The sequence below is a fragment of the Salvelinus sp. IW2-2015 genome, linkage group LG15 (assembly GCF_002910315.2).
Source record: "Salvelinus sp. IW2-2015 linkage group LG15, ASM291031v2, whole genome shotgun sequence".
Classification (NCBI taxonomy): Eukaryota; Metazoa; Chordata; class Actinopteri; order Salmoniformes; family Salmonidae; genus Salvelinus; species Salvelinus sp. IW2-2015.
In genome coordinates this window covers 39,912,594-39,938,888 of record NC_036855.1, presented here as the reverse complement: position 1 = coordinate 39,938,888, position 26,295 = coordinate 39,912,594, and the positions used below count along the sequence as shown (strand labels likewise).

General features: G+C 41.3%; 2 protein-coding genes across 2 annotated transcripts; one reads left to right on the top strand and one right to left on the bottom strand.

Moving 5' to 3' along the window:
- The first annotated feature begins 794 nt into the window (after window positions 1-794).
- On the top strand, window positions 795-3,582 carry LOC111973648 (uncharacterized). Its single transcript, XM_024001011.1, has 4 exons — window positions 795-1,382; window positions 1,930-1,993; window positions 2,173-2,293; window positions 2,591-3,582. The coding sequence occupies exons 1-4, from the start codon at window positions 929-931 to the stop codon at window positions 3,257-3,259; spliced, it is 1,308 nt and encodes a 435-aa protein (XP_023856779.1). The 5' UTR covers window positions 795-928; the 3' UTR covers window positions 3,260-3,582.
- Window positions 3,583-4,314: 732 nt separating this feature from the next.
- LOC111974018 (heat shock protein beta-8) lies at window positions 4,315-26,122 on the bottom strand. The gene is made up of 3 exons (XM_024001519.2): window positions 25,223-26,122; window positions 18,888-18,951; window positions 4,315-5,518 (listed from the first exon to the last, which is right to left on the bottom strand). The coding sequence occupies exons 1-3, from the start codon at window positions 25,617-25,619 to the stop codon at window positions 5,353-5,355; spliced, it is 627 nt and encodes a 208-aa protein (XP_023857287.1). The 5' UTR covers window positions 25,620-26,122; the 3' UTR covers window positions 4,315-5,352.
- Window positions 26,123-26,295: the final 173 nt, after the last annotated feature.

Genomic DNA, 26,295 nt, shown 5'->3' with positions numbered 1-26,295 from the left:
TTCTTCAGGGAGGGTAGGAAGGAAGGATGAAAGGGAGGAAGGAAGTATTTGAAAAGGGCCTGACTTACACATCTTTCATCATACAGCTGAGACCCTATAGAGAGAATAAAGATCACTAGGGCGTGAGAAGATTGGCCAGGTCTGTCACAGTCGGGGCTGGGCCTGGACAAGACCTCCTCCACCTCACACACACACAAACACACAAACACACACACACACACACACACACACACACACACACACACACACACACACACACACACACACACACACACACACACACACACACACACACACACACACACACACACACACACACACACACACACACACACACACACACACACACACACACACCACCACACACACACACACACACACACACACACACACACACACACACGTGAGATGATGGGCCGGGGCTCACAGCCGGGGCAGGACTATGCTCCTCCAACTCATACAGAGTCTGGAGTCATCCAGCAGCTATTTGCCATTTCCCCCTCACAGTTATAAATACATGTAATTAGTTCTGTTTCTGTCTGCATCCCAAATGCTACTCTATTCCCTATATAGTGCACTACTTTTGACCAGAGCCCTTTTGACTAGCGCCCTAAAGTAGTGTACTATAAAGGGAATAGGGTGCCAGAGTGTATGACCCCTTCTCCCTGGCCCTGTCTCTGAGGCGCACCCATCACCTCACCCTCACATTCCCCTCTCATAGGATAACCATTAGTGCTTAATAAGTGCTAAAACAGACAGTGAGGGTATATAAAGAACCCTAGAGACTTCTCGGTCTTCACTGCACAGTGCTCCTTCTCTTCTGAAACCCCTCCTCTCCTTTGTCATAAGAATTAATCCCCCTGCGACTCTTCCTCATTAAAGACGACTTCTGCGTTTCTTATTTGCTCCTCTAATATTTTTCTGAATCATGACCGAGCAGACCAAAGCGTACACAGCGGCCCCATCGGCACCATCACGCCCCCACTACTCCCGGGACTTATTCTGGTCTGCCCTCCGGAGCTGGTGGCAGTCCCCGAGCCCCAGTTGCCTCCTCCCCAACCAGGACTTTGGCCTGCCACCGTCCCTAGAGGCCGGAGACCTCCGTGAATTTAGCTGGATAGATAACATCCATAGACGCCTGGCCGCCAGCTCCTGGCCTGGGTACATGCCCTCTCTCCCCCTCTTGGTGCCCTCCTTCCTGGTCCCGGCCTCCTCCATGCACCAGCCAGGCCCCAGGTTGAGCAGGGCAGAGTCTGCAGGGTTGCAAGGGCTGTCAGAAGTCCGGGAGGAGGGGTACAAGTGGAGGATCACCCTGGACGTCAGTCACTTCTCCCCTGTAGAGATCACTCTCAGGACCCGGGAAGGCTTCCTGGAAATCGAAGGTAGGCCTACACCTGCAGTGAAGCTATTGAAATGTATACTGAAATGATACTCTTTTGTTATAGAATAGATGCATACAGTGTAATGAAACTGACATTATATGCTTATTTTATAGCACAGATAAAGTATATTATAAAGTAAAGGGCTGCTGTGTTGAACAGAACGCTGCTGTTATGTTATACAACAATAGTGTGTACTGAGACTGATTTGCTTCAGTGTTGTAAAGATGTATGGAGAAGCTTCCCTCTATACAATCAAACCATAAACAGTCTGGTGTTTAGACATGATGCCCACAGGACAGAGTTTGAGTGAGTTAGTGGAACACAACAGCTCAGGGAAATTAAGAGAGTAGGACTATGGTGGCATACAGCAATCAATTTCTCCAAAATGGCACCCTACTCCCTATATAGTGCACTACCCAATGGGCCTTGGTCAAAAGTAGTGCAATACAAATGGAACAGAGTGTCATTTGGGACACATCCTCAGTGTTGATATCTAGATCCACTGTGGGTATTCATATTGCTAATATAATTGATATTTCTTCCTTAGGGAAACACGAGGAGAGACCAGACAAGCATGGCTTTATTGCTAGATGCTTTACCAGGAGATACACGTAAGTTTCCACAAGAAAGCTTATTGATAATCATTATTTGAGAAATGTATTTAAGCTTCACCAGTTTGTATTATACATTTTAATGTAGCAAGAAGAGACACATCATTTTTATAAATATTATGTATTGTAATATTGTATTCATTGTATGTGTATGATAACATGATTGTGTGCTGTCCCAGGCTCCCAAAAGGTATTGATCCTAAGATCATCAGCTCCTCTCTGTCTGGTGATGGCATCCTGTCTGTGGAAGCTTCACTTCCTGATCCCACCATCCCTGCTGACGTCATCATTCCCATTCAGGTCAGGTGAACAACTAACTAGAGGCGAAACATGAAATTCAACTGTATATAGTACTCATTGTCTGTGTTGGACAATTCCTTGCCTTCGACACTTAAAATAAAGTACGGTACGGAATAGGAAGTCGGAAGCATAGGAGGTATATCCTAGTTTGGAGTAATAACAAAACTGTATCTCTGTGTCTGTCCATGTCCTTTTTATTGTTATCTGTCACATACATTAGAACACAAATAGACGCATGACCCTTAATCATAACCTGTATGTTTATTTTATGTTCTTTACTGCTACATGTCTATTTAGGTGGAGAAAGAGGCCATAAGAGAAGAGGGAGAGAAGGGTGATGCCAAGCCAGAGAGGACTACCGAGCCAGACACAGACACCCGGGACCCCCAGCCTTCTCCATCTGCCCCTGCTGTGGCTCCTGTGTCCCTGGAGGCTGCTGACTTCACCCTCACAGAGCCTGGCACACTACCCCCAACAGAGGCACTCGAGCGCAGGGATGAGTTCGCACGGGAAGTCCCTGGAGAAGAGGCTCACCCAGAGGCTCAACCAGACAGCGGCGCGGCAGGACCCGAGAGGCATGAGGAGGTGAGAGGAGATGCAGATGAGAGGACCCCTACTGAGCCAGCTGGGGAGATGGCGAGACATCCCTCTGGGACCGCAGATGATGAAGCTAGTGAAGAGGAAGGTCTTCTGACTTCCACAGAGCCCTTTGAGCACCTCAAGACTCCTGACAGCCTAGACACCCCAGACACAGTCACGTCTGACCAGGGGGAATACACAGACCAGGCCCATGACCATGGRGGAGAGCTCCAGCACCCGGAGGGCACAGGGGAGACGGCGGAAGAGCTCCCACAGCCTGAGGATCCTGAGCCAGGCACGAGTCCACCAGCAGAGGTGGCCCACCACTCCCAGGAGCTGGAAACCCAAGAGCACCCTGATATGGAGCAACAGGAGTACACCAAGTAAAAAGAAAAAAAGCCATGGCCATCATTTCATCATCCCATCAGGAATTCCCTGTGAATCAAATCATCCTTCCCATCGCATCTACATTCTGCAGTCTTCCTCCTCATGACTAGACTGGTTCCAGATCTGTTGTTCTGCCCACTGCCGACAATGACCATAGGGAGTTTGCAAGACAGCACAAACAGGTCTGGGACCAGGCTACTTCATCATCAGCCAGCAGCAAAAGCTTGCATAACTAAATATACCCTGACATACATACTCACACTGTAACCATGCAACGTTTGGCGCTCCAATAAACCAATGGCAAAAGAAAAAGGATAAAGCTATGTCCAATTGTAGTGTCACATTCATTTACATTATGTTTAAGTCATGTAGCATACAATCTTTTCCAGAGCGATTTACAATCAATATTCCATATGCTTTGGTATGCCTTGTGATCATATTGACACGCTGACCTCCAAATAACCTTTTCTAGATGGTTGATTATCACATCCACACAGTAATTGTTTACCTACCATGAGTACATAGGAACATGGATTCTTTATCGTGGCGTTTCATGGTTTAGACATGTTTCATGATACATATTATCATACAGTAACCTATGTTTGTACAACCGGGCAGCATTAAAGTCACTGCATGGTCAATCCGATGTCTGCATTGGCTGTGCAGCATTTARGGTGATATGGCCTCTGTAGAAGTCAGGACAGTCGTACTTCTTGCGATTTGCGGACCAGCGCAGAGCTGTTAAGTAATGCAGTTGTGAAGGAAGTTGTCAAGGAAGTGAGTTTGTGTTTACGCAGGACCTCCCCTGTATCAATCAATCCTTTGTCTATGTCCCAAATGGCACCCAACTTCCTTTAAAGTGCACTACTTTTTACCAGAGCCCTATGGACCATAAGTAGTGCACTATAAAAGGGAATAGAGTACCATTTGAGATGCACACTTACACTAAGCTGTTACCCAATTACTGTTGTTGGGCACTGTTGGGCAGACATCTTGGAATCTGGCCCATACTGTACATGGCAGACAGAACAAAACACACAGATGTGAACACACACTGGGATTGATGGGAGGTTTTATTGCATAAACAAATACAAAGACATGAGGGAAAGGAGGAGAGAGAGGGATGGAGGAGATGAGGGAGGGCAGAGGAAGGAGAGGGGGGAGGGAGTAGAGAAGTCTAGCAAAAATGCATTCCCTTTGCACCAAGAACGAACACAGCGTCATCATTACATGTACAAATAGAAAAATGCAACGAACATCCGTTTGTAAGACCTCTAGGTAGGGTAATCATGGCACTCAAATAGWTGTGTCTATGGGTTGGCACGTACTGTTAAGTGCAATGTATTTACAGACAGTAGGCCTACATTAGGGTAGAATACAGTTTCAACACACACGTACAGTAGGTTACACACTATAATGATGGGAATATCCCTTTCATTAAGTCTTCCCACTCAGAAAATTAAGCCATATGGGATAACTTTATTTGATTATCCATTTGAATGTGCTTCTTTCAAATACACATTTAACATAATATGGTGTATATGAAGCATCCTGTCAAATGACGTTTTCATCACAAATGGGATACGGATAGAAAACCAAGGCATCACAGGATGATCCAGACAGAATGGGCCCCAGCTTGCTTCTAGGCTGCTCAGTTCAGGATCTGGAGTCAGTTCAGTATTGCATCTGGGACTGGATGCATAATGTATATAGCAACTCTACTGTGAGACATTAGGATTGATTTAGTTTGTGACTTTTAATTAAATCTGTGACAGATCCAAGTAGCCTTCGCTGCCAAGAGATACACAAACACCATGTTATTATTATATATTTTAGGGGAGTGATTGAGTGATTACTTAACACTCAAAAAGAAAATCAGAGTGCTTCTTTGGGACCATATTCAGTGCASTACTTAATTAGTGAATAGGGTGCCATTTCGAACCCACCCCAACAACATAACGCGGAAGGTCTCGATGGCTTTGAACCTGTGTTAGCCCTTTCTCTACTCTGCTGGATGCTCTATTATGTCCCGAGGGGGGCCCGGGGTGAGCCTGTGTCTCCCCAGGGGAGAGAGCTCGGTCCTGGGCTTCATCCTAGACCATGGTGGCCTCCTGGCTCTGGCTGGCCTCTTCCACCTCTCCCTGAGGACCTTCGTTACTGAAGAGGTAGTAGGGAGGGCTCTGCCGTGCCTCGATGATCAACACACCCTCTGGCGACAAGGAGGCGAAGACCGTCAGAGGGTCCACGTCGATTGGAATCCTGAGAGGGAGAGAAAGAACATTTGAGAGACTTGTACATACAACTTTAAGCTTGAGGGTCTTGAAAAAGTTGGTAACTACAAAGACAGAGAGAACTGGTGTGGAAGGAAAGGCAAAACATTGTGTACACAACTGTGCTTGGAGGTTTTAAAAATTTTGCAACCTTTTCTGAATTACCTCAGCAGTACTGCAACTACTGTTTGGTGCTAACAAATGGATTTGATTGACATCTTGTCGATACCCATAACAGCCTCCAGTTATAAACAGAGGATTTAACACAATCCGTAAGTAGAAACCTTGGCTCCAGATTAAATTAATGTTGAAAGCAATTTTTTTTTTCTTTGGCCAACGCTCATTTTTCAGGTTTTCATTAAAATGTTCTGGCTGCCGTCATCATCGCAGCGCCGTGAGGGAGAAAAAAATTGAGAAAAAAGAGACATACTCGCTCCAGGTGCAGGATTGAGAAATGAGGGCTGATTCCAATTATTAAAAATGGCTGTCTGATGCAAAGTTTATTATCACCTGAAATTTCCATTTGCATACTTTTCTAATCAGCTCATCTCAACAGCCAGACAGACAGGTAACAGCCAATTTCCCTCTCCCTTTTCCCCCTTGGTTTTTGAACTAGTTTATGACTAAATTAGCATAAATGGCTTCCTCATAAATGTGTTTTGAGAGAGAGGGAAAGAGGGAGAGAGAAAGAGACAGGGACAGAGTGACAGACAGAGAAAAATAGTTTAGAGAGAGAGTGAGATATCATTACCGCCTGTCAAAATGTTTATGAGGATTCTGGAGGATTTTATTTTATTTTATTACAATCCCCATTAGCCGACGCCAATGGCGACAGCTAGTCTTATTGGGGTCCGACACATAATGGAAAATACATCACAGACAAAATACTTTAAAAATGTACATACATTTAAAAACATTAACATGTAGTGTGCATGTGTGTTTGCATCTATCAGTTACACATGTCAGTACATACAGTACATGAGATGGAAGGCAGTTCCATGCAATCATGGCTCTGTATACCACTGTACATTTCCTTGAATTTGTTCTGGACCTGGGGACTGTGAAAAGACCCCTGGTGGCATGTCTGGTGGGGTAAGTGTGTGTGTCAGTGCTGTGTGTAAGTTGACTATGCAAACAATTTGGAATTTCCAACACAAATGTTTCTTATAAAAAGAAGAAGTGATGCAGTCAGTCTTTCCTCAACTCTTAGCCAAGAGAGCGTGGAATGCATATTATTGATATTATCCCTCTGATTACAATGAAGAYCAAAACGTGCCACTCAGTTCTGGGCCAGCTGCAGCGTAACTAGGTTATTTGTAGCACTTGGTCATATGACAGGACAATAATCAAGATAGGATAAAACTAGAGCCTGCAGGAATTGCTTTGTTGAGTGTGGTGTCAAAAAAGCAGAGAATCTCTTATCATGGACAGACCTCTCCCCATCTTTACAAACATTGAATCCATATATTTTGACAATGACAGTTTATAGGCTACCCATAAGGTACAACCAAGMAATGTAGTCTCCTCAACTTGCTCAACAGCCACACCATTCATTAGCAGATTCAGCTGAGGTCTAGAACTTAGGGAATGATTTGTACCAAATACAATGCTTTCAGTTTTAGAGATGTTCAGTACCAGTTTATTATAGGCTACCCATTCTAGGGTTGCAGTGATTTCACTAGCTGTGGTTGCTGACGTGTAGAGGGTTGAATCATCAGCATACATGGACACACAGGCTTTGTTTAATGCCAGTGGCAGGTCATTGGTAAAAATAGAAAATAGTAGAGGGCCAAGAGAGAAGGATGGAGAGAGGAGGACTGGTATGATTGGACCAATATGAGATAAACAGACAGAGATTGCTTCTGAAATTGCATCCTATTCACGGCCCATAGGGCTCTGGTCAGAAGTAGTACACTTTATAGGAAATAGGGTGCCATTTTGGACAAACCACTAATATGTTTGGATCAATATGAGATAAACAAACAGAGATTTAAAGATTACCTTGGTTGCTAGATAGGATATATCCTTGGAGTATATAGCCCAGACAGAAGCATATGGCTCTGGGTAAAGTTAGAGGTCTTGTGTTCTCTGCTATCAATTCCTAACAAATGTCAGCATGGGATTAACCTTTGCTGAGTTTTATCTGGTCTAATCTGGTTTATGACACTGTAGTAGCACATGTTATATAATACTTCATAAGCATGATCTAAACATACATTCTCGTCCTTATTTTAAATACATTGAGTGTACGAAACAGTAAAGATGCAGTATGCAGAAATCGCTCCGCCATTTCCTGGTTGCTAAAATTCTAATAGTGCGCCAAATTTCAGTTTATGTGAAAAAACAAGCAAATATAGTGTAGAGAATCATTGTACCATCTAAATAGCTGTGAAATATATTTTCTACAGCCAAAAATATTGTATTTTAGCTGTTTAAAGCTGGTGTACAAAACTGAAAGTAAAACAAAACAAAACTTGAGAACGGGAAGCATAGAAATAGGTCACAGAACATATCTACCGCTTCTTAGACTTGCTTTTAATGAGAACTATTTAATTGGGTTGCCCCAAAAAGTTACATATTACAGCTTTTTAAGAACACCTGCTCTTTCCACAACATTGACTGACCAGGTGAAAGCTATGATCCCTTATTGGATGTCACTTGATAAATCCACTTCAATCAGTTTAGATGATGTTGAGGAAACAGGTTAAAGAGGGATTTTAAGCCTTGAGACAATTGAGACATGGATTGTGTATGTGTGCCATGACAAACAATTTAAGTTCCTTTGAATGGAGTACGATAGTAGGTGCCAGGCACACTGGTTCGAGTTAAGATCTGCAATACACACACACAGAATGAGAGAGAGTAGAGAGAGAGAGAGAGAGAGAGGAGAGAGGACGAGAGAGAGGAGAGAGAGAGAGAGATAGAGAGAGAGAGAGACAGAGACAGAGAGAGAGAGAGAGAGAGAGAGAGAGAAAGAGAGAGAGAGAGAGAGAGAGAGACCCCAGACAGACTGGTCTCTGGTCTTTGTCAAGCAGCTTGGCCATATAAAGCTCTCTGTCCGTCGCTGGAGTTTCCATATGAGCTGCCAAGTGTTCCTATGCTTAAATAAACACCCTTACAAAAGAAACACATGAAAAAAAATCACATATGAAAAAAAGATGGTTTTCAGACACATGTGTGACCCTTTAAGGAAGCTACACGTCACTACTTCAGAGGAGAGGCATTTGAACATATTTAAAAATATTTATTTTGGCCAGAAATGCCTTCTGGAAAATGTAAACTTTCATGTGCCTTAATAACAAAGGTGTATTCCATCTGTAAATACGAATAAAATTGTTACATTATGAGCCTAGTTGGTTAAGCCACGGAAAAAGTCAGGAACCTTCCCGCTAGCCATGATTGCCTAAGATAATGGATGGGCTGGACATGCCGGGAGATGAGTTTGCATTGGTCTGCCATGTAGCTCGCTTCTGTCTATAACGTGAGCTGCTCAGTATTTGTTGATTATCCTTTCAAACACGGCTTTTTTGAAAGATATAACATTAGCCATCGAAAATTACAAACGTTTTGCTACTTTTCTCAACAACATTGATGCCCTGAATTTAGCAGGCGCTATCGACAGATCAGTTGGAAAGAGTTGTGATAGGCTACTTTCTGCACATGCCACGGTCAGTGTGAACCGGAGTGACTTGACACAATACTGGCCAAACAAGATGTAGCTACAAACAGAGTTAAATGGTTCCAGTCTGCCGTAAACCGTTCATCCATTTATATGGGTAAGAGTCTAGCTACATTTTCATATATTATAAGTTTCTAATTTAGTCAGAAAGTAATATTCATTGCAAGTTAAAGCGTACTGTTCGCTAGCTAGTGAACGATAGCTTGCTGGCTCGTTACGTGTATGATCTGTGTAGTAATATTATTCGAAGCATAAAACTATATGCATTGCTTGTAATAGCCTAATGTTAGCTAGCTAGCTAACATTGAACATAGTTGGTTAGCTTTAGCTACCTGCATATTTATACTACCGCTATGACAATCAGTTTAACTTCTTATGGCTGCAGGGGCAGTATTAAGTAGTTTGGATGAAAGGTGCCCAGAGGTGCCCAGAGTAAACTGCCTGCTCCTCYGTCCCAGTTGTTAATATATGCATATTATTATTAGTATTGGATAGAAAACACTCTGAAGTTTCTAAAACTGTWTGAATGATGTCTGTGAGTATAACATAACTCATATGGCAGGCAAAAACCTGAGAAGAAATCCAAACAGGAAGTGGGAAATCTGAGGTTGGTCAATTTTCAACTCATCGCCTATCGAACACACAGAGGGATATGGGTCAGTTTGCACTTCCTACGACTTCCACTAGATGTCAACAGTCTGTAGAACCGTGTCTGATGCGTCTACTGTGAAGTGGGGCCGAAGGAGACGGGAATGAGTAAGGTCTACCATGACCTGACCATGCTCTGACCATGCGCGTTCACATGAGAGGGAGCTCTGTTCCATCGCACTTCTGAAGACAGTGGAATTCTCCGGTTGGCACTTTATTGAAGATTTATGTTAAAAACATCCTAAAGATTGATTCAATACATCGTTTGACATGTTTCTACTGACTGTTATGGAACTTTTTGACATTTTGTCTGCTTTTAGTGAACGCACTTCCTGACTTTGGATTTGTTTACCAAACACGCTAACAAAAATAGCGATTTGGACATAAATGATGGACATTACCGAACAAAACAAACATTTCTTGTGGAAGTGGGAGTCCTGGGAGAGCATTTCGACGAAGGTCAGCAAAGGTAAGTGAAGATTTATAATGCTATTTATAACTTTTGTTGACTCCACAATTTGGCAGGTAACTGTATGGCTTCCTTTTGTGGCTGAACGCTGTTCTCAGATTATTGAATATTGTGCTTTTGCCGTAAAGCTTTTTGAAATCTGACACAGCGGTTGCATTAAAACAAGTGTATCTTTAATTCTATGTAAAKCATGTATCTTTCATCAAAGTTTATGATGAGTATTTATGTTATTTGATGTGGCTCTCTGCAATTTCTCCGGATATTTTGGAGGCATTTCTGAACATGGCGCCAATGTAAACTGAGGTTTTTGGATATAAATATAAACTTTATCGAACAAAACATACAGTATATGTATTGTGTAACATGAAGTCCTATGAGTGTCATTTGATGAAGATCATCAAAGGTTAGTGATTAATTTTATCTCTATTTCAGTTTTTTGTGACTCCTGTCTTTGGCTGGAAAAATGGCTGTGTTTTTCTGTGATTTTGCGGTGACCTAACATAATCGTTTGTGGTGCTTTCGCTGTAAAGCCTTTTTGAAATCGGACACTGTGGTGGGATTAACAAGAAGTGTATCTTTAAAATGGTGTGAAATACTTGTATGCTTGAGGAATTTTAATTATAAGATTTCTGTTGTTTTAATTTGGCACCCTGCACTTTCACTGGCTGTTGTCATATCGATCCCGTTAACGGGATTGCAGCCATAAGAAGTTTTAATATGAGTTGAGATTATGCCAGTTCATTGTTTAGCTAAACAAAAAGACTCCACTTCACCAAATGATTACAAGACCCATCAAGTCAGCCAGGTGTGTCTGGGGGTGACTACAGCCATCTATTGTATTTCATGAACATGTGTACATGTCTAGACAATAGTGACCCATCCACTGAGCTGGCTGGGGGATGATTATAGCATTTCTTTCACATGACCCATCGATTTAGACAAATGTGTCTGGGTAAGCGTCATCTAATAATTATCTGGACACTTTCTGTTTTGATATCGCTACTATGCAAATATGCAAGTAACCATTTCACTGTACCATTTACACCTTCTTTATTCTGTATTTAATTTTATTTTATTTGAGTGTGTGTTTACCAGAGACGTTAATGTGAAGAACATGACCTGCACTGCAGTCAGATTAGGATATAGGCCAAGGACAATAAAATATATTTTTATCTGGAATCTTTCCTTATTGTAGGCTACTACTTTTGTTGTTTACTACACTACTCACTCTGTTTAGCACATGGCCTCACATGTGAATCTTTAAAGAGATGGGTTGGGGCTTAGGCTAAAGAGGGTGTGAATGATGCTGAATGAGTGTAGACAAAGAAGAACCCTCCAGTAGGTGTACCAAAAAGCTTCAAGGGCCATTTTCTCAAAAGTGGGGTGACAAGTTTATCAACTTTCAAAGCAGAATTACTTTCCCATTGTTCCTCAACTGCAGTGTATGTACCATTTTCTATGGTCTCTACTTTTATCCAATGTAAAAAACACAATTACAAATTTTGCTACATAGGACTGAATTCACGTGAAACAAATGAATGATTTAATATTTGTTGTTGTAAAAACACGTGCGAAGTTTCACGTACATTTTTCAGGTTTTTCCATTGTGAAAAAAATGTTTGCCCACATGTGACATTCTTTTTCATATGTTTATTCTTCACCACTTCCAGCTCCCATCCAMAGACTGACCTGGACTGACCCTYCTTCTGTAGTTTCAGAGGCAAAACAGCAGTGAGAAGCAGGGTGCTATGTTGTTGAAATGAATGTGCCAAAACTTGCAACTGGAGAAAAGGCAGCGAAAGCAAAGGCCAGCGTAACATAACCAAAGATAGGAAGAATTGCGGTGGTTCATTTAATCGTGTTATCGTTCAAAAAATGGGAAAAATGAAATAAATGGAGGCTGGACCTAGAGTCCAGCCTCCATTTCATTATCATAACCCCTCTACAGTCTCTCTACCGTCTTTACACATAACTGACAATTGCCTGTCCCAGTCTGAGGAAGCCAGAGAGCAAGGGGAAAGAGTGGCATATCAAGGGGAAATAGATACCACAGACATACTCAAGTGTGTAAAGTTAGAAATGAATGAAGACCCCATAATAAATCATCCCAGGCTTCAAGGCTTCAAGGCTCCAATTCACAGTCCCCTGTTTTAGGGAGCCAAATGCAGCAAGTCTCTCTGACAAAGTCAAATCACTCAGCCGGCTTATTACGTGACACACCCGACTGCATAATCGTATCTGTCCGGCTGGGGATTTTATTCACCTCTGGCTACATAGCTTTTTATCTCTCCCATTGATTCTGTATGGCTGCCCAAACTGTCCAATATGCTTTTTTTCGGGTGAGAGGCAGTGAAACAGGGCTTGCGGGAAGAGAGAGACAGGAGGTAAAGTGACAATGACAATCCACCCACAGCCCTGAATAACAAACCAAATAGCTAGCACAGAGAGAGACCTTCACAGAAAAACACATAGGAATTACATTCCAGAGAAAGAGACACAGATAGACATTGAGTATTTGTTTCTTGAATAGCCAGCCTGGTCTCAAAGACGTATCATACAATCCACACACAGCCCCGAATAACAAACCAAATAGCTAGCATAGAGAGAGACCTTCACAGAAAAACACATAGGAATACAATGAGTATTTATTTTTTAGAATAGTGTCGTAGCATTTGCTGTCACCTCTTGACGCTAGGGGTCAGATTTTTTATTTAATTTTTTTAAATAACGTTCCCAAGGTAAATGGACTATTTCTCAGGTCCAGATTGTAGAATATGCATATAATTTACAGATTAGGATAGAAAACACTCCAAAGTTTCCAAAACTGTCAAAATATTGTCTGTGTGTATAACAAAACTAATTCGGCAGGCGAAAACCTGAGAAAATCTAACCCGGAAGTGATATTTATTTTTAAAATCTGTGTTTCCTGGCCTGTCTTTCTTCCATTTAAAGGGATAATTATCAACCATATTCCTTTTCCAATGGCTTCCTCAACTGTGACCAGGCTTTAGACATAGTTTCAGGCTTTTATTTTGAAAAATGAGCAAGATTCTTCAAAAGTAGTCAAGTTTCCTCAGATTAGTTCCTGCACGCGAGAGGGTAGCGCTCCATTTTKCTTTTCTCTCTTATTGAGTAGGTTACGGTCCGGTTTAAATATTATCGATTATGTTTGTTAAAAACAACCTGAGGATTGATTATAAAAAACATTTGACATGTTTCTACGGATACTTTTTTGTAATTTTCGTCGAACGGAACGAGGCTTTGGTTTTCTGAACATAACGCGCAACCCAAATGGCGTTTTTTGTTATAAAAGTAATATTTATCGAACAAAAATAACATTTGTTGTGTAACTGGGAGTCTCGTGAGTGCAAACATCCGAAGATTATCAAAGGTAAGCAATTCATTTTATTGCTTTTCTGACTTTCGTGACCAAGCTAACCAAGCTAATATAAGGCTAACTGTTCTAGRATTGATTGATACACTCACAAAAGCTTAGATTGCTTTCGTTGCAAAGCATATTTTCAAAATCTGACACGATAGGTGGATTAACAACAAGCTAAGCTGTGTTTTGGTATATTTCACTTGTGATTGCATGATTATAAATATTTTTAGTAATATTTTTGAATCTGATACGTTTGGGAATTTTCTTCTGCCTTTCAGGACCGGAACGAGGCTGTAGTTTTCTGAACATAACGCGCAACCCAAATGGCGTTTTTTTGTTATAAAAGTAATATTTATCGAACAAAAATAACATTTATTGTGTAACTGGGAGTCTCGTGAGTGCAAACATCCGAAGATTATCAAAGGTAAGCAATTCATTTTATTGCTTTTCTGACTTTCGTGACCAAGCTAACCAAGCTAATATAAGGCTAACTGTTCTAGCATTGATTGATACACTCACAAAAGCCTGTCTCTTATACACATCTAGATGTGTATAAGAGACAGCTGTGGAGCGGACCGACTGTAACCTGATCCTTCAGATCTTCACAGGAGAGTTATGACAAAAGCCAGCCTGGTCTCAAAGACTAGACGTAACATAGTAAACAAAAATATGGGACACTCAAATGAGTATGATATGTTATGTTTGGTATGGTTAAATAAGACAGAAGGTTACTTAAGGCAACAACTAAAGTAGGGTGGTTGGTCGGGGTGGATGGGTAGGTGTATAACGCGAATGTCTAGAAACCCAAATAATGCGTGTTCAAATCTCATCACAGGCAACTTTAGCATTTTAGATKATTTGCTACTTTGCAACTACATAGAATAGGTGATTCATTTTATTGCTTTTCTGACTTTCGTGACCATGCTAATTATGGGCTAGCTGTTCTAGCATTGATTGATACACTCACAAAAGCTTGGTTTTCTTTCTCTGTAAAGCATATTTTCAAAATCTGACACAATAGGTGGATTAACAACAAGCTAAGCTGTGTTTTGGTGTATTTCACTTGTGATTGCATGATTATAAATATTTTAGTAGTAATAATAGTAGTAATAATATTAATAATTAGTAATAATAATAGTAGTAATATTTTGCGCCCTGCAATTCAGCGGTTGTTTAGCAAAATGATCCCGTAAAAGGGATCCGTAGCGCAGAGAAGTTAAATTTGTAGACTGTTATATTATCAAATCAATTCTCGTTGTGTAATTATTCTGTGATTAAACGAATCATGGAATGATAATTAACCAGGAAGTCGGGGCACCTATGGAAAATGTTGTTTATAGAGTTACAATTTTCCGAATATAACTCTTCAGATAATTTATTATCTTATCGATTACAGTCTTCTATTAATGTATTATTACCTCATCAGTCTCATTCCTGAATGTGGCAAACCCTTGGATATCTGCACGAACCCTAGCATCATAAATCATGAATCAGTTATATATAAATTGGCTTAATTATTTATTTACTAAATAACTAATCAATCACAGAATTACATAAACACACACACAGTAGGTCGTACATTGGTTACTAACATGACACAAAGAAAAGTCCCTAGTGGACGAAACCGATATGACAGCTTGGTAGACAAAGGAAAGGGGTGGGGACAGCTCAAGAGCGGGAAACTCAGAGTTGATAACTACACTCATGGAAATGCTAATACTTTGAACATGAACAGCCGCCCATTCGAAAAGAAATTGCAATTGACATATTTATTAGTTTATGCCTTTGTTGTCCCTCTCTGTGATTGCTGGTCCGTCTGCTGGATAATAGTTAATCAGAGAGTCTCTGGTTGCGTTCCCCCAGAGATCAAAGTCTTTCGTAGTTGTAGCTTGTTATAATGCATACGTCAGAGTGCCATTCGGTCGTTCGAGCGGTTGCGTTTACCAGACTAAAGTACTTAAACAGCTGCAGCCTGAATCCTTATTCTTTAGTTTGTAGATTTCTTAGCCATTTCAACGTGGGAATGATCTCCACGTTCTCTGGTCTTGTCCTTTGGTAGAGTTGCCAACCATTTCAACATGAGGCGACAGCTTCCATGTTTTCTGGTCTAATGTCAATTTTGGCACCGGTGGCTTTATACAGGAGTAGAAAAGGGGGCATTCCATGACACCGTGTAATGTCTGTGCTCACGGGGGCGTGGCCACTGACTGATCATAAGTTACTATGAAAAACAATTCTCATTTAGAAGACTAAGATCACATTGTTATCTTTCCAAAAGTATTCGTATGCTTAATAATTTATTTTATACAACATCAGATGTAAACCCCATAATTGAGAAGTGTATACAAACAAAGAAGCAGTCATGTGTGTCTCCTGTCCTTCATGAGGTCACCAAATGAAACAAACTCGACATGACTGTTCCTTAAGTGTCCATGGACCACCCCAACTGCTTGGAATACAGAAATACTGTTCAATTATTCAACTTTTTGATGTCCAAGTGTCTCTCTGTGTTCCACAGTCACATTCCAATCTCGATACTACAGAGCCCAGAAGCAGAGTATTTTACGACCGCCATAAAGCGGCCCCCTCCACCTCTGCGGGAGAGAGAGGGCGCTGTGGAGCGGACCGACTGTAACCTGATCCTTCAGATCTTCACAGGAGAGTTATGACAAAAGCCAGCCTGGTCTCAAAGACTAGACGTAACATAGTAAACAAAAATATGGGACACTCAAATGAGTATGATATGTTATGTTTGGTATGGTTAAATAAGACAGAAGGTTACTTAAGGCAACAACTAAAGTAGGGTGGTTGGTCGGGGTGGATGGGTAGGTGTATAACGCGAATGTCTAGAAACCCAAATAATGCGTGTTCAAATCTCATCACAGGCAACTTTAGCATTTTAGATAATTTGCTACTTTGCAACTACATAGAATATTAGCAAAATCCTCCCCTAACCCTTTAACCTAACTCCTAGCCCTTAACCTTAACCCTAACCTTAACCCCAACGCCTAGCCTAGCTACTGTTAGCCACCTAGCTAACGTTAACTTTAGCCACCCAGCTAACGTTAGCCACAACAAATTGGAATTCATAACATATCATACATATTGCAAATTTGTAACATATTGTATAGGTTGCAATTCATAACATATCATACGAATTGTAATTCGTAACATATCTAATGAATTATAATTCGTAACATATCATACGAAACTAATGATGGACACCCACAAATGAATAATACAATTCCAAACGTAACATATCATACTCATTTAAGTATCCCAGATTTTCGTTTACTATGCTACGTCTACCCCAGGTTGGAATAACATAAGTAGTTAACCTTGTTGATGCACTATACCTTTACCACAGAAGAGTCAGAGAAAAATCCTAAATAGTTAATGATTTGTATGCACTCCTCTCTCTAAGATCCTATGCTYGAAAGACCACAATAAGTTAAGAAATAAAGGCACAAGCAGCCGTGTTATATCATGAACATAGTCACTGCTAAAAATTGTTGTAAGGGTGGCAGGTAGCATAGTGGTTAACATGTTGGGCCAGAAACCAAAATGTTGCTGGTTTGAATACCTGAGCTGACGAGGTGATTTAAAAAAAAAATTGCTCTAGGGGTGGCCTACTACTACGGCTGATCCTATAAAACAACACATTTCACTGCACCTATCCGGTGAATGTGACAATACAATGGGGGGGGGGGGGGGGGGGGGGCGTGGCTGGGCTCCGACGCACAGCAGAATTTTATATTCTGCAAGGAATAACAAGCTCTAGGGCTTGATTTAATCCGTAGAGCTGAAGATCCGCAGTATAGCGCAAAATAAATCCATTGGCAGTGTTTCCGCGTTTGCGGAGATTGCATTCATGGTAAATGCTGCATATGTTGGCTCAATCGGAAATTACCTAGAAATTACAATCGCGGATCTTCAGCGCTACAGATTGACTCAAGCCCCTAGTATTTTTCACTAATAACAATAGATTAGATTAGTTAGGCAATACAGGAATGTCTCCTCTCTCTCTCCACTGAGGGTAGCCTACTGTACTCTACAGCCAGAGGATTTCTGTATTGAGGACAGTTATTTATATACCCACTATTCTATCTCTAAGTCTGTCTCTTGCTTTGGGTTTCGCTTAGCTGGAGAATGATGTGTGTGTGTGTGTGTGTGTGTGTGTGTGTGTGTGTGTGTGTGTGTGATCTGAGGGATTACAATTACAAGACTTGGTGATATGAAGAGAGAGAGTAGTGCTGGTGCCGGTGCAGACTAGCTGCCTACTAATTAGCCAAGAATAAATTAATAACATTGAAGTGACGCCACCTCCACCGTGCCTGTAAGACAGTGGCTGTATCCCAAATGGCACCATATTCCCTACTTTTGACCAGGGCACATAGGGGTCTGGTCAAAAGTAGTGGAGTATGTAGGGAAAGGGTGCCATTTGATAGGTAGCCAGTGCTCCCATACTTGTGATTAGCACCACTGTTTGATGTTCCATAGTCCTAATTAACAGGGGCATGGCCGTATGGAAACTTCTGTGCCCTAGCTGCCTTGGGTTACTGGGSCATTTAGCTGGCATTTTGATATGAGATCATATGACAGTAGATGTTTGAAATGTCTGATGGATTACCTGTGGGGAGACAGTAACTAATGCTAATCCTATTTATTAGGATCCCTACAAAAGCAGCAGTTACTCTTRCTGGGGTCCACATGAAATTTGACATAATACATAGTACAGGACATTATTAGTCAAGGACTGAACTACATACATTTAAAACGTCACACATAGCCTACATATCAGTTCATACACACAATATCTAGGTCTAATACATAGTACAGTGCAAATTACCAATGAAGATATATAAAATGGCTGTGTCTCTTCACAGTCCCCATTGTGCAGTAAGGTGTTCCTTTATCCGTTTTTTTATTTGGTTATATTGGATCGTATCAAAATAGATGTTTGAAATATCTGATAGATTCCCTGTGGGGAGGCTAAAGGTTGTTGTTTTGCTCATCGAGGAACGAGTGACAACTTTGAAATGGGATCATATGATGTGTTTGAAATGTTTAATTACCTGTGAGATATGGACGCTACGCAAAGTAATCCTAAGGGAGTATGTGTTTATTGGTTGTTGTTGTTGCTGTTGGTATCATCGTTGCATGTGGCTATGGATACTTACTGTATCTTCTTTGTGAAATTCTTTGTCACTATACCTCCTTCCTCTTGCTTCTCTTCATGTTTCCCTGTGGAAAAAACAACATGAAATCCAATGAGCAGAGCTCAATAACCCTAACCAATAATACATTGTCAAATGGTGTAACCTCTGTTGCTTGGTCATTATCAGGTCAAGGAGGAAGATAAGACCCTGAACATATCTCTGTTACTAGACACAGAAAACAGACCAATAGACTAAACATCACTTCATATATATACAGTTGAAGTTGGAAGTTTATATACACTTAGGTTGGAGTCATGAAAACTAGTTTTTCAACCACTCCACAAATTTCATGTTAACAAACTATAGTTTTGGCAAGTCGGTTAGGACATCTACTTTGTGCATGACACAGGTCATTTTTCCAACAATTGTTTACAGACAGTTTATTTCACTGTATCTCAATTCCAGTGGGTCAGAAGTTTACATACACTAAGTTGACTGTGCCTTTAAACAGCGTGGAAAATTCCAGAAAATTATGTCATGGTTTTAGAAGCTTCTGATAGGCTAATTGACATAATTTGAGTCAATTGGAGGTGTACCTGTGGATGTATTTCAAGGCATACCTTCAAACTCAGTGCCTCTTTGCTTGACATCATGGGAAAATCAAAAGAAATCAGCCAAGTCCAAGAAAAATTGTAGACCTCCACAAGTCTGGTTCATCCTTGGGAGCAATTTCCAAACGCCTGAAGGTACCACGTTTATCTGTACAAACAATAGTACGCAGGTCTAAACACCATGGGACCACGCAGCCGCCATAACGCTTAGGAAGGAGACGCGTTCTGTCTCCTAGAAGCCACTGCTCCAAAACCACCATAAAAAAGCCAGACTACGGTTTGCAACTGCACATGGGGACAAAGATCGTACTTTTTGGAGAAATGTCCTCTGGTCTGATGAAACAAAAATAGAACTGTTTGGCCATAATGACCATCGTTATGTTTGGAGAAAAAAGGGGGAGGCTTGCAAGCCGAAGAACACCATCCCAACCGTGAAGCACGGGGGTGGCAGCATCATGTTGTGGGTGTGCTTTGCTGCAGGAGGGACTGGTGCACTTCACAAAATAGATGGCATCATGAGAAAGCAAAATTATGTGGATATATTGAAGCAACATCTCAAGACATCAGTCAGGAAGTTAAAGCTTGGTGGCAAATGGGTCTTCCAAATGGACAATGACCCCAAGCATACTTCCAAAGTTGTGGCAAAATGGCTCAAGGACAACAAAGTCAAGATACTAGAGTGGACGTCACAAAGCCCTGACCTCAATCCTATAGAAGATTTGTGGGCAGAACTGAAAAAGCTTGTGCGAGCAAGGAGGCCTACAAACCTGACTCAGTTACACCTGCTCTGTCAGGAGGAATGGGCGAAAATTTACCCAACTTATTGTGGGAAGCTTGTGGGAGGCTACCCAAAAACGTGTGACCCAAGTTAAACAATTTAAAGGCAATACTAKCAAATACTAATTGAGTGTATGTAAACTTCTGACCCACTGGGAATGTGATGAAAGAAATAAAAGCTGAAAGAAATTATTCTCTCTACTATTATTCTGACATTTCACATTCTTAAAATAAAGTGGTGATCCTAACTGATGTAAGCCAGGGAATTTTTTACTAGGATTAAATGTCAAGAATTGTGAAAAACTGAGTTTATATTTATTTGGCTAAGGTGAATGTAAACTTATATTTTTGTTTCATCAGACCAGAGGACATTTCTCCAAAAAGTACAATCTTTGTCCCCATGTGCAATTGCAAACCGTAGTCTGGTTTTTCATGGCGGTTTTGGAGCAGTGGCTTCTTCCTTGCTGAGCGGACTTTCAGGTTATGTCGATACAGGACTCGTTTTACTGTAGAAATAGATACTTTTGTACCTGTTTCCGCCAGCATCTTCACAAGGTCCACGCTGTTTAAAGGCACAGTCAACTTAGTGTATGTAAACTTCTGACCCTCTGGAATTGTGATACAGTGAACTATAAGTGAAATAATCTGTCTGTAAACAATTGTTGGAAAAATTACTTGTGTCATGCACAAAGTAGATGTCCTAACCGACTTGCTATCCTGTCACGGCCAATGAAAGAAGTGGACCAAGGTGCACCGTTGTGAGCGTACATTTCTCTTTTTATTTAAAATGTTGCCAACAAAACAACAAACGAAAAAACAACCGTGAAGCTTACAGGGCAAAGTACCACTAACAAAGATAACTACCCACACTGAAAGGAGGAAAAAAGGGCTACCTAAGTATGATTCCCAATCAGAGACAACGATAGACAGCTGTCCCTGATTGAGAACCATACCCGGCCAAAACATAGAAATAAAGAAACATAGAAAACAAAACATAGAATGCCCACCCCAAATCACACCAAACCAACTAGAGACATAAAAAGGCTCTCTAAGGTCAGGGCGTGACATATCCGTATCGTTTTTATGACATAATAGACAGCTTCTGATYAGTGGGTCTGGGTGTTGAAATCCAAACCCTTGCAATAATTGGCAAAATTGTTTATAGCAGTATCATTATCTAATTCCCAGGATTGTGGACTGATGTAAACACAGCGTACATACATAGTCGTGTCCCTGGTGTAAGGGTGGGTCATATATTCATAGGAATGATGACGAAAGACACCATTCCATCTCCTCCCATCTTAACCCTGCTTCTTCTCAAAGTATGACCTCACCAACCCAAACACATATATTCCTGACAAACAGAGAGAGTGAGATAAAAAGATAGATCTGGAAAGCCCCAGAATGAAGGCTTCATCTTAATAAAGTTCTGTTTATGACTTCTGTCTGTGCAGCTGCTCTACATGCTAAATGTCAGTGTAGCAGCCGCTGCCCTCCACCCCTCTGCCCCTCTGCTCGGTCCCGCCCAGCTATGTGCAACGCTATACCCCTGCAGTGTGAGCTCTGGTCTGGAGAGAATAAAAACACAACCACAGGCTTTCTCTCAGTCTCCCAGAACCTCTCACCCTCCCTCAGTCCCTTGTGGTACAGATGTCACATTCCAAACTGCCCTGGCAACACACCCAGACCTTAATTGCAAATATACAGTAGGCTACACCCATTAATTAAACATAGTTTTTGCTGCAGCCTCAAGGACACACTGCTTTGGACAGCTTAGAAACTATGATGAGGCAAAACCCTGTTCAGCTAATGTTAGGTTAACTTTTGCTTTGTACAAACTGTGACATGGGAGAAAGCCCGGAGAGGCCACGTCAACCCCGGCTTGAACATGCTTGTGACACGCCCACACAGGCAGACTTTTAGAACGAGGTCACTGAGGCAGGCAGGCAGAGCCACGGAGATAGGCAGCTAGCTGACTAAATGACCCAACTGGCATGCCAACAATGTGTTTATAAAAAGCTTGTATAGGGCCTAGTATCTTCTCTCTGTAGACTACACTACCCTCTACTTCCCTCAGACCTTGCCTAGGTGCTGGTTATCCCTGGCATTCTTCAGTTGTTCCCTAAATATTTAGTCTACTCTCTAAAGAAGCCATGGAGAGCTTGAAATATTGTTTACGCTTATTTGTCTATACAATCAGGACCTGGTTATACATAACAAACTCAAAGATTATATGGATGCCCTGGACAGGAGGTTAATATAGCCCTTAAAAGTATTAGGTTCAACAATCAGGGCAGTTCTGTTCTGTAAATCAGTTCAGGGCATGGTAACAAAACAAACTCTAAAATTACTGGTATATGAATTGTCTAAATACTGAAGGGATGTAGTTAGCCATCAATGGGTAGAAATTGAATAATACTTCCAGAACCTAGCTGTTCATGTTTTTGGTTCCTAGAATCAGGGTATGGTAGTACAACAATCTTATGATTTAATAAATACTGAAGGGTCTAGTCAGCTATCACCAGGCAGAATAATAGTTCCAGAACATTCTCTCTCCAGTGTTAAACACTAACAGTAYTGTGTTGCTTATCTTCTTGTGGACAGATACTGTTGTCATGGGCCTTCCTCACTTAAATCTATATCTGGCGCATTGGTGAGTGATTCTGAAGGAATCTAAACAGGTGCCGAGGCTTGATGAACTGGTCTAGCAAACTGCAAGTCATGGGTCCTACTGCCCATACTGTAGGGCAGGATATCATAACATCCCTTGATATGAGCTGATATGAGCTGGCTATGTGAATCATTTATGTAAATATTTAAAATATGAATATAACTATTTTGTCAATAATGTCTATTGTGRTACTTTATCTATTGTGGTACTTTACCCAGCTAGAACACAACATTCTGATAATCATATGTTTATAAGTGTTGGTGAAAGCGTGGTTTTCCTATGGTACTTTTGCATACAACCTTCTCACAACTTTCTGGGAATTGTGCAGGATAATTGCTTGGCTTTGGAACATTCTTAGCACATTTAAGGAAKTTGACAAAAATGTTTTATTTTCTTGGTACTGTATTTCAATACTTTAACAGACCGTTTCATAAAACTTCAAACATGGTTACATTGTATTTAAATGTGGGTAATGTTCTCGGAATGTTTTCCAACTGGTTTGCCATTGGGAATGTTCTCAAATAGTTCAGAGAACGTTAAGAAACAACATTCTTCTGTGTGAATTTCAGTACTTCAGCATAACGTTTCCTACAGGTTTTCTCATGGTTCCATTTAAAGTCATGTTCTCAAATTGTTCCAAGAAACGTTAAGAAACAATGTTCTTCTGTGGGAATTTCAGAAATGTAAAAACATACATAAAGTTCTCAGAATGTGAAGAAAATGTTCCATAAAAACCAGAAGAAAATGTTGGTAGCGTTCAGAGAACGTTCTAAAAAATATTATTTAAAAACCTATACATTCCATTCAGCATCAACAAAACTCATCAACAAAACTGTCTCCTCTATCTTGTTAAGTGTGCTCAGGTGTGTTGGCCGCACCCACTAATTAGCCACACCTGATCTTAATGAGTGCTTGTTTCCTTTGAAATGGAGTCTGTTTGAATAGACAAGAAATAACATTGTATGCATAAAAAAACATGGCATGCTAGCTCTATCCTGGTGGCACAGTGGAGTAACTCCGTGTCTGCGGTCCAAACACTTAAAAAACACACCCTATCCCCTCAGCCCTCAAATTAAGTGGACACTTCTGATGACGTATCATGACGTCTGACAAGTATACACTTGCAGGGCAAGGGGGCGAGGGAGGAAGGAATGATTTTTAAATTGACCACCCTTTGCCGGAAATTCGTCACTCATTCATCCTGGGATGATTGTGTTTTCAGCCACCGGTAGCTTGCAGGTGCTTTATATGCGCTACAGTCAATTATGAGTGCATGTCTACTCATTAAATATATAGTTATTAATATACACCTACTGTATGATAGCTAGCACATTAATTAGCTAACTAACGTTAGCCTGCCTAGCTGGATCTTCTGAAGAAGGAAAATGTTTTATTTCTACAATTTCCAAAAGAAAAACATATTTACTTTTTATGAGACGTGTTTGTGCCATCYTGTGCATTAGTAGCACAATTTCTAAATTATTTGCATTCGTGTTTACTTACACGTGTATGTTGACTTCTCCATTGATGTATTTTTTAAGTTTTTGCGGACTTTTCTTAGCGGATGTACAATCGTAACAAATTTAATTATGGGGAGTTTCAGGCCCGGAGTGAACATAATTGTACACTCGCAAAGCCGACTAAAAACAAGGGCTGAGGCGCTTACGGTGCAAACTTCCCTTGCTTGGCTAATCATTTGGACCACCCTCCAAGATGACGACGGGGATTCCCCCAAGGGCATAAGGRAAGGGTAAGTGGACGAGGGTGTGTCTTAAGTGTTTGGAACGCAACCCATGGATAGAGAACAGAAGATTATAGGTACTGGTGTCACAATAAAAAATACATGTATTTGCATTAATTTCCATGTGTCCTATCTCTGCTTGGAGTTCACAAAAGTTTACACAAAATAAGCTAGCAGTGTTATTGAGTGGATTTTTTTACAAAGTTATTCAAAAACCTCCAAATAACCTATCATTTCGGTTCTCAGGGCGTTAATAAAACCTCCCAGGAAAACTTTCAAGGAACCAGAGTAAAACGTTCTCAGAACCGTAGAACAAATGTTAACTTGGTCAGGAAAGTATGGCTTCTTTCCCACAACCAATGTGAAACCAAAAACACGTTTCCACAATTTCCAAGGAACTAAATGTGCTAGCTGGGTACAACTTAAAACGAAAATAACATTGTTAGTGTTTCTTATTTATCCTCCAAGCAATTCTGGTGGTATTAGTTGGGTTAGTTTGGATTTGTAAAGGCAATATTAGTAACTTTTGTTATTTAAGTTTCGAAGATTTCCTCACCTGACACTTCTACAAACCCATCTRTGGTTTTGACATTAAGTTCCTCTGGGTTAAAGCTGTGGACGTTCACACACACTTTCCATGGCTCTCCCGGTGTTTGGGTCGGAGAGCTGCGGGGGGACTCGCTGTATCTCGTGCAATACACCGGCGTCTGCCCAGTCGATGTGCGCGTTGGCTGAAACCCAGTGCGCAGAGTGCCAGTAAACGGTGCGGAAAGCCGCGTGCTGAGCCGGCTAGGCCGAGCCCAGCCGGGCCAGTCCATTGACAAGTCTTCGGGGAAAGGGGACATCCCAAAGTCATCGTCCATAAATCGGGAGGCGAGAGACGGACTCTCTCTGAAAGGATCTCGGGGGGCCCTCTGCCTACTTCCAAGAGTGTAGAAGTCTCCTTCTGCCATGTTTATCGGTCGTTGTCCCAAAGAAGAAAAGTAAGAAAAAATGTTTACCCTTTCCAAGTTTACTCTCCCCAAGCTGACAGCTCTGCGAATTCTATAAATATTGAGTAGTCTATGAGAAAGAAAAAGTTGTTAATTTGATAATTTCCTGTGTTGGGCTCATGACAGTTACGGATTGGATCACCAAAAATAACGGTTTCAACCCAAGGACATTGAATTATAACTACCCCTCCAGTTAGTATCCTAGAAGTTTAATACCCTCTATGAGTTGAACTGACATTATGCCAATTGGTCAACCGTTTTATATGGCTACCTTCTCACTGACGGTGAATGTGCACAGTGGTGCCTCTGGGCGCAACCGGTCGCGACGCAACAGTTGACCACAGAAGACCCTCCCTCTCCGTCCAAGTTTAGCCATTAGCTGGTGTGTTACTTGTCCAACAAATTCTTGTCTGTTGAAATGATCGCTCCCCGGTGACTCATCTTTTTAATAGAAAATAACGCATGGCTTCAAGCGTGCCTGAGGGGGAGAGGCGAAGGGAGGGAAAGGGAGAGACGCGGAGGAGAGCAAGGGGAAAACACGCTGATGTCACTATACGGATAAAACGAATTGCTAATGAGTCAAATTCGTCAGTATGTAAATTACATGTATTTGCGGTATCTTTGTATCTGGCCCAAC